Consider the following 12157-nt stretch of genomic DNA (forward strand, 5'->3'; position numbering starts at 1 on the left):
GGTGGTCCTCAATTAGTCCATTTGACTCATCTTGTAAAAAAATCTTGGTTTGTTAATGTGGACCAATAAGTACCATATGTTCACACATAATTTGTGGAATTTTACCATAAGAGTTAGGGATAAAAAGTTCAATCATTTCAGATTTTCTACTCTATCATTTTTTGGAGTTCTCAAGTATGGATACTTTTTTACCTTTAAGACACTTTGTTGTCTCATGGTTATCATATCGGACATCTTGACGTGATAGTAGATAGAAACCATAGATGCTTTTTCACTCTTATATCGAGGAAAGCATCTATGGTTCCCATACACTTTCAAGTCAGGGTGTGAGACGTGAGGCCCAATCTTGAGGTCACTTTTGCATTATTTTTTTATTTTCCCATTCTAGAATTTTTTGCTTCTTATGAAATTCAGTGTGGATTACACTCAAGATTATGATTTGCTTGGAAACAGTATGTGCATCTTATAGATCTTTTATGCCTTTACAGATACATTCAAAAGGCATGCGTGCAATGCACGAATAGCTTTCTAGATATCATTAAGTCAGATCTCTTGAAATTTCAAGAGGACTTAGTCTTTATAAAATTGCTAAATTTTCATAAATTGATGGATTCTTGTCTATGATGGAGCCTTTTTTTTTCTTCTACTACCCATTTGAGATGCGATACTATGCCCCTTTATGCACCTCTTTATGCAAATCTTTCCTCAATAACGCAAAAACTAGAGATCCTCTTTGTAAACTTTTTTTATTATATTTGCACGATTTTTTCGACAAACCTTTTTTTGGTTGATATGTCCTTAAATAGAACCCAAGAAAAGGGATTCCATATCCATGATCACCATATATGAGGAATCCAACAGTCCTATAAACGCCAAATGATATATGGATTCTTGAGACTCCTTTTTCAAATTTTAGTGCCACCCTACTTTATTCTCTTTCACAAGCTTTTTATTTGCCCATCCTCTCTCCCTCTTTCTTTCTCCTTGTAACATAATATTTCCAACTCTTCATCTTTCATCTTGCAAAAATGATGAACCCAAGAGAGCCCTTTATTCATTGGTGTCTCTTATTTGGCCTATTTTTCACTCATCTCTCTTCTTCCCAGAAGATCTGCCCTAATTGTGGTTCCATGGAAGTCCCATACCCTTTAAGCACTAACTCCAACTGTGGTGACACCTCTTACGCTCTCCGTTGCGATGCTGACACACGTAAGCTCTACTTTGATGCTCTCAATGGAAGTTCTTATCTTGTCCTCAGTATACAAGCTTCCATGCATCGGATGGTGGTGCAACCATCGCCTTGGGTGCCCGGAAAATGTGTGACACAAGATATGCCAGTGAGCGAGGGGTTATGGTTGAACCAAACGCTCCCTTTCAACGTTACATCAACCAACACAATCTTCCTCTTCAACTGTTCACCTCGCCTCTTTGTGTCTCCTCTCAATTGCACCCTTACAAGTCTTTGCCACCAATACTTGGAGCACTCAAGACATGTCGATCCAACTCGTGCGATCCATTGTGCTAGTGGGCTTAACCTGTGTTGCACGTTCATCGCAGGAGGTATGCCCTCAGCTTACAAGATACGACTTCATACTTCGGGTTGTCGAGCCTTCAGAAGCATTCTTCACCTTAATCCAGAAAAACCTGTCAACGAATGGGAAGAAGGACTCGAGATCCAGTGGGCTCCCCCTCCTGAACCCGTCTGCCGAACCCAATTCGATTGCTCAAGAACTTCCACGTGTTCGACCACAACAAAACCCGGCCTCTTGCGTTGCCTTTGTATCAAGGGATATTACTGGGACCATGCTCTTGGGACTTGCTCGAAAAAGGTCGACCATTCCAACACCAAACTTACTTTAAAGGTTGCAATCGGAGTATTCTCATTTTTAGTGCTGGCTATAGCTTTAACTGTTGTCGCATGGAGAAAATCTGGCAAATTCTCCAATCAATTGAAGCTTGCGAAAGCTAGAGAAGACATGTTGAAAGCGAGCAATGGTGGGAAATCAGCAAGGATGTTTGGTTTGAAAGAGGTTCAGAAAGCAACAAATGGGTTCTCTAAGGAGAGGATATTGGGTGTGGGTGGATTTGGAGAGGTCTACAAAGGTCAACTCCAAGATGGAACCATTGTAGCTGTGAAGTCTGCTAAAGTGGGCAACATCAAGAGTACTCAACAAGTGCTTAATGAAGTTGGGATACTTTCTCAAGTCAACCACAGACACCTAGTCCGACTCATGGGTTGTTGTGTGGAAGCAGAGCAACCATTGATGATCTATGAGTACATACCAAATGGGACCCTACATGAACATTTGCATGGTAAGAGTGGAACCTTTTTAGATTGGAAAACAAGGCTAAACATTGCTTTACAGACAGCTGAAGCCTTGGCTTACTTGCATTCCTCAGCTTACACTCCCATCTATCATAGGGATGTCAAGTCAACCAATATTCTATTAGACGATGAACTCAATGCAAAGGTCTCTGATTTTGGTCTCTCGAGATTGGCTCAGCCAGGGTTGAGCCATGTATCAACTTGTGCCCAGGGCACATTAGGCTACTTGGACCCAGAGTACTATAGGAACTATCAATTGACAGATAAGAGTGATGTCTATAGTTATGGTGTTGTGTTGCTCGAGCTCCTCACGTCACAAAAAGCTATCGATTTCTCAAGAGATCAAGACGATGTGAATCTTGCCATGTACGTGACCCAACAGGCCATGAATGGTACAGTCATGGAAGTTGTGGACCATCTTTTGCTCGACAACGACACTTCGGTTGAGTTAAGGACAAGTATTGAGCTCTTCGCTGAGCTCGCGGTGGCATGTCTGAGGGAGAAGAAGGGGGACAGGCCTAGCATGAAGGATGTAGTTGAAAAACTACAGTGTATTATAGGCATATTGAATTGAGAAGTTTCAAGTTTCTGTTAAGTTAGTTGTAAGGGCTGTACAAGTGTGGTTTGATGTTTTAAACTACTACACTGATATATATGGTGTGATCAATGTATGATTTCAAGAGTGGGTCCAAGAACATAAATAAAAAAACGGGGTTGGGATCAGATACTTTTTTCTTTATAAATATGATGAAAAGGTTCCCAAGGCATGGGTGGTTTCCAATATGGAGTAATTGAAATGTTTGGGAATTCATGTTTTTTTATTTATTTAAATAAAGTAACTTTGTGAAATGGGGAAAGCATTAACATGTATTTAATTGATAAATATACTTTAAAAAAAGTAGAAATTATTTGATTGTGTGGAGATGAATCAATTTGTGATAATTTGGTGTGTGAATTGTATGGAGATGGTTTGTGAACAGAAATTTCACGATGATGGGAGATTAATCAGGTCGAAATCCAGCTACATGGATTGAATAGATAGGGGTATTCAGTTACCTGACACGTGCCCTAAGTACAAGAATCCAAGCCATTGGGCTTGCACTTTAGTTTGGCATAATTCTATGTTGATCCCTTAACGTTTTGACAATTGTACTTACTTCCCTTATAGTTATCTAATGGATTCACTTATCCCTCTTCCATCTACTTGCCCTCAACCAAACAGTTAGAAATCGATTTTTTTTTTCTCCTTTTATTAAAGACTATTACCCTTTTAAAATGTTATTCTTTTTTACAAACAAAAAAATCTTTGTGAAAAAATGAATTTCCTTATGATTTGTGAATGCTTTTATAGTTTCAAATTTCATTTTTTTAATAATAATAATAAAAAAAAAAAAGGATAAAATGAGGGTAAAATAGTAAAATAGCATATGAACTTTAACATCATATATGAAAGGGGAGGTAAATGCAATTGTCAAAATGTTAAGGGATCAACATAGAATTATAACAAACTATAGGTGGTCAAAGTTTAATTTACCCTAAAATTTACATACTCTCAAATTTTATGGGATAGGGTCCTATTCGATTGGGATATGGTTGATCTAGAACCAATCCAATAGATTATCAAATTTTGAGAATTAAGATGACTACAAACAAAATTAAAGTTGATTTAGTAATTGATTTATTCAAGAAAAAAGCATATACTTTTAGTAAGTGATTGAAATCATAATGGCCCATGCCATTACTAATAGAGTTGTGATAGTATGACTCGCCAGGTGGCATACTCAATCGACTCTCTAATGTGATAAGTTTGGGAACCGTAGATCTATGTACACCTCGAGATGCATGATTGCACTTCCCCACAAAAGAAAAGTGTACCCCAAGACGTATAGATCTACAATTCTCAAACTTATCCACATTAGAAAGTCGATTGAGTATGCCATTTGGCGAGTCATATTATCAGGACTCTTAGTAATAATGGTTGTCAAAGCATGATAAATTAAATTAAGAAAATGTAAGTGGGAGTGGGGATCCTCTTAGTCAACAGATGGCCAAAACATAAATTATTACTTTTGGTTGACAATCAAATAAAATGTTGGACTTCTTAGATACAAAATATCAAGAAAACTAACCCATTATTTACTTTGTCACGAAGATTACATGTATCTTTCATTTTTCAACCTTATATCAGATTCTTACCTCCACCTTGGGCAATGAGGCTTATTGGACATGCCTCCTTCAATTTGAAAATAATTTTACTTAACCCTAATTAGAAATAAAATTGAATGAGTTGCAACTCCAACTCTGGGGTATTTTCTCTGGCCATGGATTTTTTCATTTTTCAAAGTTTACCAAATTAGTAACAAAAAAAAAAAAAAGTAACTAGTACCATTGCCCAGGTTGCACACGATTTGGGTAGTTTGCTAGAGTCGTCCCATATCATACTTTTTATTCTTCTTTTTTTGATGACGGGGTGTCCAAACTTACGTCCAACTAAGAGGTCCGGAAGAGCCAGAGCCGGAGCCAATGCATATATGGGTCCTTCCCCGGGGCACGTGCAACACCCGCAGATCACACACACCGAGTAAGTGAGGGTGCGTCCTCGCTGGTGGGCCCGATACTTCTGTATCAGTCACCCATCAAGATGTTCTACTTTTGACAATCTCCCTCTAATTTCATTATTAAAAAAATTAATGAAAAAGTATAATAAAAATTAGTTCATACATGACAGGTTCTAGCCCAACCCTAAGCCACTAGTGGACTGGGCCTGAACTGGCCAAGGAAACTTCATCAAAATAAAGGTTTGGATCTACACCTTAAGAATACAAGAACTAAAAAATCATTCACCAGAAACTGGACATATAAATGTAGAAAAGCCTCTGTTTTACCTACACAATTAGGTTTGATCTCAATAGCAAAGAATCAACAAATGTTCTTCAAAAATTTGATCAAGAAAAAAAAGAAAAGAAACTACAGTTCTGATAATGATCACTAGTAAAAAAAAAAAATGATTACTCTGAACTCCAATCTCCAGAAAAAGAAAAAAGAAAATGTCAGTAGGGCCACATCTCACTCAGCTGTCCACAACCTCGGCGGATAAGTAATTGGGGTGAACAACCTCTTGTCCAGCTACTTTGGTCTTGGAAAGCTTGAGAACTTGCACTGCTTCGTCCACTTTAGCGGCCAATGACTTGGGAGACTCCAATAACAGAAGCAGTTCCGAGTTGTCCATCTCCAAAAGCATCCCGGTTATTTTTGCAGCGAGGTCATACTGCAAATCAATCAAACATACATACAAGAATTTGTGATTCGTGAGCTCTAATAATGCTAAGGGATCATCTTATAAGGAGGGAGCACTAAATTAATATTACCTTGAGCTTCTCAACGAGGGGGTAGAGCCGCTCCCCAAGAATTTGCTTCTGATGCTGTGGGGCAGCAGCTGCAAGCATGCTACTCAACATCTCCAATCCTTGTGATCCATTGCTCATCTCACGTGACCGCCCACCATTTGGTACGTGCTTGGCCTGCCCAGCACATGTCACATTAAGGGAGAATATTTTCATGGGATCAATGGGCCCACAAGAGTGTCACAAGATGAAAATAGTGCCAATACTCAGGGAAAATGCACTTGCGATGGGCTATGCATTTGTTTTTATATTACTTCTATAGAATTATAAAGGGTGAGGAAGGCATACTTGCTGATTGGATGAATCTTTTAGTCCATTAAAAGATTGAGTGGGTTGCTGCAAATGTGGCATAAATGGCACAGAATGAACACCACCCTGAGTAAGCATATGCCCATTCATCCTTCCCCTATTTTGCCTTGGCTGTCTACTAGTGTTGGGAATCTGCCGAAAAAAAATTCATTCAGCAAAGATGATAAACACACTAAACAATTTTTAATTAAATATGAATTACAACTAAAAATAAGAGAACTTACCATGGGAAGTGGCATAGGTTGGAAAGCTGGCTGGGCATGAGGTGCAAAACCTTTGGGTCTCCATCCCGGTCTCAGACCCAAATGTTGATACATAAGTCCTGGCCTTGGAGGAATTTGTGAAACCACATTGGGAGGAGGTGGTGTGTAGTAAAGTGGAGGATATCCAGATGGGATAATTGTAGTTGACTGTCCTGCTAATCCTGTCATACGTTGTGAAAAGTGAATCTGCAATTGAGCTTGTCGATCCTCTTTCCTTTGGGCTATAGCCACATATAAAGGCTTCCCATGAAACATGTACCCTGTGAGATGTTTCAGTATAAATTTCCAAACACAAGGTAAAAAACATTATCACTTTAAGCTATGTCAACAAGCACAGAGTACATGGAGTCCATGCCATGTCGGTGCATGGGATTGGGTTCATTAACTGATTGCATACACAAAGAAGATAAGTCTGGGAAAGTTCGACCTGAATAGATAAACTAATTGAGACAATACTAGCCCATGGCATCTCCATGGATGGCCCCCGTCAAATCGTATCCGACAACCTTCCTATGATAAGATGTCAATGTATTGTGATATATTTTTTTTAAAAATCATATATGATATGTGAGCCAATAATTACACAATTAAACGTCTCCTTACAGGAAGTTGTCCAGGTTTGGACTAATACCTGTTTTGGTGTCAAAGTTACATAGATTTTCAGCCTTGTATAAAAGGTTACTGACTTACCATGTAGAGTGCTCACAGCTTTGTTGGCTTCCTCAGGAGTAGAGAAGCAAACAAACCCAAACCCTTTACTTATTCCTTTATCATCTTGCATTAGCTTTACAGAAGTAATCGTGCCACACTGACTGAAGCATTCTTGCAATTCGTCATCATCAACATCATCATCGATGTTTTTAACATATACATTTGAACCCTAAATTGACAAGAACATAAATTTAAGAACCGAAAAAGAAGGATTTCAAATATAAATACATGATGAGCAAGAGAGATAACAATGAAAGTAACTACCTTATATTTCTGGATTTGTTCCTTACGCCTTTCCTCAAACTGATGATGCAAGATTTGCTCACGCTCTGCTTTCTTTTGTGCCCTCGCAACATATAAAACCTTCGAGCCTACACAGCAGAAATCAAACATGGAAACCCCAAAATTAGGTTCAAACCAGTACCACCAGCAATCATGTTTAGTCACACTAAGAGAAACATAACCTACCAAGTTCTGTTCCATTCATTGCCTCCATTGCTAGTTTGGCATCATCCGGGCTATCAAAATTCACAAATCCAAAACCCCTCGAGTTCCCATTGTTGTCTTTCAAGATAGCCAGATTAGTAATATTTCCAAACTGGGAGAACTTCTCCTTCAGTAGCTCTTCTGTCAAATCTTGATCGAGATTCTTCATGTACAAATTGGTATATTTGGCATTGACGTTGGGTGAAACCCGATCGCTCTTTTTCACAAATTTACCAACATATCTACTCCGAAAAATAAATAAAAGTAAAAGCAATTTCAAGAACAGAACATATGGAAGAGCTTTGAAGTAAACAAAAAAAGAAAATTAAGATAGAATCTATTTCCACATAAATGTCTACACATACATTTGCTTGCCTCCTATATCGGAACCGTTAACATCTTTAATGGCAGCATTTGCAGAATCTTCGGAGTCAAATTGGACAAAACCGTATCCTTTGTTCTTCCCATCAAGGGTCATCACAACTTTGCAAGACAAGATATTCCCATACTTTGAAAATATGTCATACAACCTCACATTATCAATTGAACTATTCAGGTTCTGAAAAGGACAAAAAAAAAAAAAAATCAAGATTATATTTGAAATCCAAACCAAAAGAACAAGGAACAGAAATCAGAATCTTATGCTCAAGCTAAGTATATGTGCCTTCACGAACAGATTCCCGATCCCGCTCTTTCTTGCTTCTGAATCGCGATGTGACCACATAATTCTTAACACTTTACCGTTTAACACAGTGTGATTAAGTTTCTCAATAGCACGAGTTGCTGATCAAAGAAGCAAAAAAGGAACAAAAGTAAATCAACTGAAACAAGAAAACAGGAATTGAAGAAGCTCAAAAGAAACTCCATAAAGACAATTTATTTGTTATTGAAAAATTAAATATGATTATGGTGCAAATTATACAAATTCATTTTGGGAAAATAGACAACCAACCAAGAGAGCAAGAAAATCCAAAAAAAGAAAAAGAAACTCAAGAGAGATTTCAAAGTGCACAAAATAAACCACAAAGAAAAATACATAACGAATCTAATTTCAAGAATTACCAATGAAACCCAAAATCCAACAAACACAGAAAGATTTATAAAGATTGAGGAACAGAACTACAATCAATTACATTATGTTTCAAATTTCAAGAATCACCAACAAAATCCAAAACCCAATAAACACAGCAAGATTTATAAGGATTGAGAAACAGAACTACAATCAACTACATCAAGATTTATGAAGATTGAGAAACAGAACAAAAATCAAATACTTAATGAATCTAATCCTACAAACAGAACTACAATCAATGTCCAAAATTACCCATGAAACCCAAAATCCAACAAACACAGCAAGATTTATGAAGATTGAGAAACAGAACAAAAATCAAATACTTAATGAATCTAATATCAAGAATTACCAATGAAACCCAAAATCCAACAAACACAGCAAGATATATAATGATTGAGAAACACAACTACAATCAAACAAATTCAAGAACAATGTAAGAAAACACATATTGGAAGAAGCCCAAAAGGAATTCCACAAAGACAATTTCTTTTTCATCGAAAAATTAAATAGGATTAGGAAGCAAAGTATACAAATTCATTTAAAAAAAAAAAAAAAAAACCCAGAAAGCAAGAAAATCTAAGAGGCAGAGTTCAAGAATTACCAATGCAACCCAAAATCCAACAAGCACAATAAAATTTATGAAAAATGAGAACAAGAACTACAAGTAATCCAATTAAAAAACAATGCAACCCAAAAAAGAACAAAAAATGGGGTTTGTTCGTTTCGATTGATACCGTCTTGGGTAGCTATGAAGTTAGCGTAACCGTAACCGAGCGATTTCCTCGAAATAGAATCCCTACAAACCCGAACCGAAGTAAGATTATCAGCGACAGAGAAAGCTTCGTATAATTGTCCATCTGTCACGTCGGGATGAAGGTCCCCAATGTAGAGTGATGCAGGCGTTTGTGTGGGAAGAGAAACATCCATTAATGAATAAAATTTCAAGAGAGAGAGAGAACAGAGAAGAAAAGGCAAGATTGGGTTCTTCTTCTGCTCTGGGTCTTGCAAATTCAGAGATAAAAAGAGCTTAGTTTTTCTTATTTTCTATAAATTTTCTTCTGAGTTTTGGTTTCGCAGAGCAGACTAGTGAGGGAGATAAGAACCAAGAACCAGAGAAAGAGAGAGAGAGCGATGTGTGGATTTGCATGGGCGCGAAAGGAGCGAGAATTATATGGTGGGGGTGGGGGGGAGAGTGTGTAAAAGGGTAAAATGGTAAATAAATGAAAATGGGTGACTCAGTCACAGTGCCCACACCTCACTCGGCTATTTCACAACCAAATCTTAACCGTACTAGACGCCCTGTCCCACGGACCCTAACTCCTTGTTTTCTTCTCCTCCTCTTTCTTACACCCTTTTTTACTCACATTTCGTAATTTATTTAATTTTTATTATATAGATTGTTTTATTAGATGTTGCAAATGTCCCATGCGCACACGTTAAAATGCATTTAAATCACCTTGGAAATAAGCATTTGAGGGTATTTTGGTCGGATAATTTTAATTTTTTTTTACAGCATTTTAGCTAGTAAAAATAATTTTGAAAGTGTATTTAATGCATCTTAAGATGTACCCTTTGGGCACAAGTTAACAGCATCCAATCATCTTCGATGCAAAAAATCAAAATTATTGTATCATACACAATTTTTAATGCATTTAAAAGATAGAATATATATATATATATATATATATATATATATATATATATATATAGGGAGCGGTTCAACAGTCCTAAAGTTTACCCAATATTGTGTCAAACATTTTTCAAAACATGGGTTAGAAGCTTTGGAATGAGCTGATTTTTTGTGAGGATGATCTCTACAGTGAAGAGATCATCCTCTCCAAAAATCAGCTCATTTTGAAATTTCTAACCCTAATTTACAAATTAAATAATCGTGGATCGTTCAATTTTTTTAAATCACTTTTGATGGGGTTAGAAAGTTTTGGAATAGGCTGATTTTTGGTGAGGATGATCTCCTCACCATAGAGATCCTCCTCACAAAAAATCAGCTCATTCCAAAACTTTTAACCCATGTTTTGAAAAATGTTTGGCAAACTTTAGAGTTACTGAACTGCTCCCAATATATATATATATATATATATGCCAAATAATTTTAGGGAAAATTATTAAAAAGGAGTTGATTTTTTAATTAATTATTAAAAAAATATTAATTTGTGAGAAATGATTTAACTTGTTAAACGGAAAAAATGTTGAATTGTCCAGTCTGATATGTTTTCTTTTTTATTTGATTACTATAAGGAGTACGACTAACCTTAGAAACTTAGTAAAAGTTGTTGAGTTAACTTTGTGACAAAAACATGATACAATGCCACACGAATGTAGAGAACAAAATTCTATCAACTTTTTTTATTTTTATTATTTAAAAAATTATTTTTTAACGATAAATTTTGGAAGTTTGGTAGGCATTCATTTTCAAAACCTTGGATCAAGGTTAAACAAAATATTATTTTTTTATATGAGTTTTTCCATGAAGTCTAAATGGATGTTGGATCGCCAATTTGGTATCCAATCCATGTGAGTTCAAGGACTCTTAGTAAGATTTGATATATAACCAAGTAGGTAAGGGAAGTGTTTTTTTTAATGCAAAAATTCTCTCACACAGGTAATAAAAGTCGAAGGAAAGCAAAACATTGGACAATCTAAAGTGTTAAATTGACTTTTGTAATTTTTTAAAAATTAATATTTTTTTAATAATTAGTTAAAAATTTAACCTAATTTAATAATTTTCCCATATTTTTAAAATGTATATAACATGATAAATTTGGCTTAGTGCTTGTAAGGTCTAGGGTAAAATGCCTTCACAACCCTTTTGCCAGGTAAGCAAAAGGCTTTGGTATTCCCATAAACAACGGGCCCGGATATTGTATATGAGCTTGTGCCCAATCCATGGACCATTGGGCCTTATCCGACAGACTAGTCCACTGGGGATTGGTCTGACCCACACAACCCTTTTGCCAAGTAAGTCAAGAAGCTTTAGAGGTTCAAACACATGATCAAGGGCAAGCCCTGCTAGTGTCTTATCGTCTTGCCACACTCTTGGTGGGTCCTCAATTGCCTTTTTGCATAATGGGTTAGTGAGCAAATATGAAGAACGGTTCAACCCAATATGTGTAGGTGTTTTCGAGAGGTGGAAACATGTGTGTATGTTGGAAGCCACTTAGCCAATTGAGTCCAAGGTAACAAGGAAAATGTGTCATGTGACCTAGCAAGGTCCCTCCCTCATCTATTCATCTTCTCCCCCAGAAACCCCATTGCTTCCTAATAAGAATAGATGTTAATTATATGGAGGTGATCTTATAAGACTAACTTGCACGTAAAACATTTGATTTAACCAACAAGTGTTGGGTGCATTGGCCAAGGCATCCCTCCAAAACGGGAGAGGTTTTGAGTTCAAGCTCTTAAAATAATAATAGAAATGATGCAAATACTCTCATCATCGACAAAATCTCATAAATTTTCTCCCAAAATATTGTATCTTCAAATCTTTTAACCTTCCGATTAATCTAAAGAAATATTGTCATTGATCACATATGAATTTTTCACGAGTGATGACAACTCAACCTTTTGT

The 12157-nt window shown here is 36.6% G+C and overlaps 1 protein-coding gene and 1 pseudogene across 1 annotated transcript; one reads left to right on the top strand and one right to left on the bottom strand.

The window, feature by feature from the left end:
- Positions 1-544: 544 nt before the first annotated feature.
- On the top strand, positions 545-3158 carry LOC147399698 (wall-associated receptor kinase-like 20 pseudogene; annotated as a pseudogene).
- A 2014-nt stretch (positions 3159-5172) lies between these two features.
- Positions 5173-9714, bottom strand: LOC147399699 (polyadenylate-binding protein 7-like). The gene is made up of 10 exons (XM_086445166.1): positions 9306-9714; positions 8164-8282; positions 7865-8058; positions 7482-7741; positions 7278-7384; positions 6993-7182; positions 6264-6562; positions 6019-6171; positions 5695-5847; positions 5173-5594 (listed from the first exon to the last, which is right to left on the bottom strand). The coding sequence occupies exons 1-10, from the start codon at positions 9496-9498 to the stop codon at positions 5397-5399; spliced, it is 1866 nt and encodes a 621-aa protein (XP_086301292.1). The 5' UTR covers positions 9499-9714; the 3' UTR covers positions 5173-5396.
- Positions 9715-12157: the final 2443 nt, after the last annotated feature.

Source organism: Akebia trifoliata, chromosome 6, assembly GCF_017979445.1.
Source record: "Akebia trifoliata isolate Shusen 1 chromosome 6, ASM1797944v1, whole genome shotgun sequence".
Taxonomy (NCBI): domain Eukaryota; kingdom Viridiplantae; phylum Streptophyta; class Magnoliopsida; order Ranunculales; family Lardizabalaceae; genus Akebia; species Akebia trifoliata.